Source organism: Sphaeroforma arctica, assembly GCF_001186125.1.
Source record: "Sphaeroforma arctica JP610 unplaced genomic scaffold supercont1.1038, whole genome shotgun sequence".
NCBI classification, from domain to species: Eukaryota; class Ichthyosporea; order Ichthyophonida; genus Sphaeroforma; species Sphaeroforma arctica.
Genome location: NW_014039520.1, coordinates 4,919 through 8,638, shown reverse-complemented (window position 1 = coordinate 8,638; position 3,720 = coordinate 4,919). Strand labels below are relative to the sequence as shown.

Here is a 3,720-nt window from a genome sequence, read left to right as displayed (position 1 = left end):
TTAAAGATATGCTTACATACAAATACAGTCGAAATTTGTCACATTTGTTATGTTACAGTACGACTATATCTCGTTTCGTGCTGCCGTCAAAATAGTGTAGCTCATACGCACGTGCATGATAATCGCAGAGGCCTCGCGCGCCCTGGATTTTATTTCGGCGCGGATATCTGGTTTTTAATGTGCTTTCAGACACTACTCGTCGTATGCAATAAACCAAACAGCTATTTAGGGGTTTTCATCAATGTGACTGCTAACGGGGCACGTGCATATCTGAGCTGGAAAATTTCAAGTCAAGAGTATACTCTCAACTCTTATTATTTAGTTGCAAGTAAAAATACAAATTGATTTCTCGCTGGATCGTTTTACGCATGTACCCCAAATCACAAAGAATTTATCTGAACCAAATACAGCAGGCGTCTCGAGGAAAAGCAAAGCGAATAAAATGGGAGAACCGTATGAAACTTTTGGATTATCGCTACGTGCCCGCTAACTCGCCCGCCCAGGTAGTCGAAAACAATGGAGATAGTGCATCCATGCCAGGCATCTAGCTTATCTTCACTCCTTCTTCTCTCGAGAAGTAAGTGCAGGCGGCTTGGTGTGTTTCTTCATTGCTAGTAGCTCTGAATTCTGTTGCGCATACGAAGCAGCATTACCTTTATCATTACCACCTGCAACCAGACACCCCGTTGCCTTGTAATACTTCAAATTGGTCCTACACCACACGATACAAACCCGTTGCCGAAGTGAAGCTCAATCTCCTCGGATTCGGGTACGTACAGGGCTGCTACACCGAGACTATGAGCACTAATCCATTGTCAGGCTGGTTCAAAACCATTCATGAAGAAGCATTCAAGGACCAACCCCAATACAAGTACAAACTAAACACTATGCATTTCATACGTCTTGAAAGGCACGTGCTCCACATGCGTACTTTACATATGCTCATCATATGTGGCAAGCTGCTCGCTTTCCACGCACAGTACCATGCGCTCGGTTCTCACACATGTTAGTCCTACTATAGCACAATGTATAGTAGTACGATAGCAAATAGTATAGTTCCCTTACAGCACCGACTATGGTTCCACTGTAGCACGTATTTTAGTTTCTCAAAAGAATCCGACCCACTCGCAGCTAATATACATCGAGGCCTTAGGAGGTCTCCGCTTTCTCACTTTTTTCCACTGTATCAGATTTGTTCTCCTCTTCGTCCAATGTTGTGGCGGTGGGTGCCATCTGATAGTGTACATAGTATAAGGCATTAGGCTGATATATTTGTAATAAAATAAAATAATAAAATAAAAATAGGAGAATCTTTTGATTTATCGCTAACTCGCCCACCCAGGTAGTCGAATACAGCGGAGATAGTGCAGTCAAGCCATGCATCTAGCTTACCTTCACTCTCCCTTCCTCTCGAGAACTAATTGCAGGCGGCTTGGTCTGTTTCTTCATTGCTAGTAGATCTGAACTCTGTTGCGCACACGAAGCAGCTTTACCTTTATCTTTACCATCTGCAACCAGACACACCGTTGACTTGTAATACTTCAAGTTGGTCCTACACCACACGATACAAACCCTTTGTCAAATACATATACCTACCCATATATATACAAATACATATATATATATATATATACATACATATATATATATATATATATATATGTATATATATACCTACCCATATATACACATATACATATCATAGCTAGAATCGACGTAACCTAGAGTCAAAACCACGCGTATTTTTCACCCAGAGAATCAGCTATACACACACACATATATATATATATATATCCATATATAGATATACACAAATACATACCTTTGCTATATCGAGCATGACATCTTGCACACTCTTGCCACCATGCAGAAACAGTACAACGCACACGGTCATGTTATCACAGCCAAACATTGGGCCTGAGGGTGAGTCTTTGGCCAAGCATTTGGTCATGAGGTCTTCGCAGATCTTTGTCAGTGGCTGATGAATGGCAAGGCGATCGCGAACCCAAGTCACCACTTCCTGCATTGGTGACAGTGTACATGGTATGCATGAATAAATGACTGTGCATGGTAGGAAAACATAGCAAAACACACACACACACACACGCACACAAATATATATATCTTTATATATATATATATATATGCATATCACACACACACACACACATATATATATATATCAATATATACATACATGAATACACACACACACAAACACACACACATATATAATATATATATATATATATATTTATGTATGCACTACAAATACGTACTTATATAGGTATGTATACATATACATATACATATTCACATACATAAATATGTATAGACGCATGCATACGAATATGTTTATGTGTGGACGTATGGATGGATGGATGGATGTATGGATGTATACATACATACACACATGCATACGAATATGTTTATGTGTGGACGTATGGATGGATGGATGTATGGATGTATACATACATACACACATGCACACACACACACACACAATATATATATATATAAATATATACATACATATACATATCTGTATATATACAAGAAATCTATACAAACCTGATTTGTCATACACTCCCAGATACCATCGCAGGCCACGACCATAAACTCAACATCTTTGTCGAGGGCGTGTTCAATAATATCAGGATTTGCGGTGACCATTTGTTCTTCTGCAGGCAAAGACGGTTTTGTTTTGAACTCAAAGTCGCCTACGGCTCGGGAGAGCGCCAGATTGCCGCGTACTCGCCCAAATTCCACGTATCCATCAGCCGCAACAATACGTTTTATCTCGTCTGATAGCATACAGAAAAAGGCCAGTTGAGAGATCCATATTAGAAGTTATATTTCGATTAATAAATGACAAAAAAAAAAGGGAAAATAAATCCCACGCACGAATCGGCTACAACATCACGTTTTATTTCGGTTGATAGAACAAAACTAGGCCGGTTGAAGTATTTGGGATAAAATTATATTCCGAGCCTGATGCTTGCGTATACAATCAAATAAAGACGCAATCTAATAAATACACACACACACACACACACACACATATATATATATATATATATACATGTATACATGTATACATGTATACATGTATATAAAAATAATATAAACACGCACGCACACGCACACGCAATCGCACACGCACAATATATATATATATGTAAATATATAGATATATATATACGTATATAGCACACACACACACACATGCGTATACATATGCGCACACAACTTCTCGGTGTATTTCTATGCGAGAAACCGAATACAGATACGAGTGGAGCCAAACAAGCTTACCAGGATTTGTAGGCTTGTGATCGTGTGAGAGGGGGAATTCAACGCCTTTGACCGAGAGCATGGCCCTGGAGTCGCCAGCATTCGCACAATATATCCTATCCGCTGTAGTATATATATATATACAGGGTTTAGGGTTTAGGGGTTTAGGGTTTTAGTATATATATATATTAAATTGATAGAATAAGCATGTCCAGGGACGGGTGGGTAAGTAATGAGATCAAACATGGAATTCAGCGTTCATGATGTAATACTGATGTCGAAAAGATGAAATGCAACAGTAACAAGCGTTGTTCACAAGGTATATGTATGACTACAATAGATAAAGAGATTAACCATATACATCTACACATATATATATATACATACCTATATACATATATATATACATATAGATACACACAGGTACAA

General features: G+C 38.7%; 1 protein-coding gene across 2 annotated transcripts in view; it reads right to left on the bottom strand.

Annotated features, from left to right (window-relative positions):
* SARC_09771 overlaps nucleotides 1-3,720 on the bottom strand; it is a gene marked incomplete at its 5' end in the record, with an annotated part of 6,665 nt that continues 2,945 nt past the window's right edge. The window contains 5 exons of one of the 2 annotated variants that reach the window (XM_014296206.1): nucleotides 1-1,233; nucleotides 1,393-1,467; nucleotides 1,823-2,020; nucleotides 2,572-2,804; nucleotides 3,313-3,414. In XM_014296206.1, the coding sequence (XP_014151681.1) occupies nucleotides 1,150-1,233; nucleotides 1,393-1,467; nucleotides 1,823-2,020; nucleotides 2,572-2,804; nucleotides 3,313-3,414 (692 nt within the window). In that variant the 3' untranslated portion in view covers nucleotides 1-1,149. The remainder of the gene's footprint in view (nucleotides 1,234-1,392; nucleotides 1,468-1,822; nucleotides 2,021-2,571; nucleotides 2,805-3,312; nucleotides 3,415-3,720) is intronic. The other variant, XM_014296205.1, reaches the window with a different exon arrangement.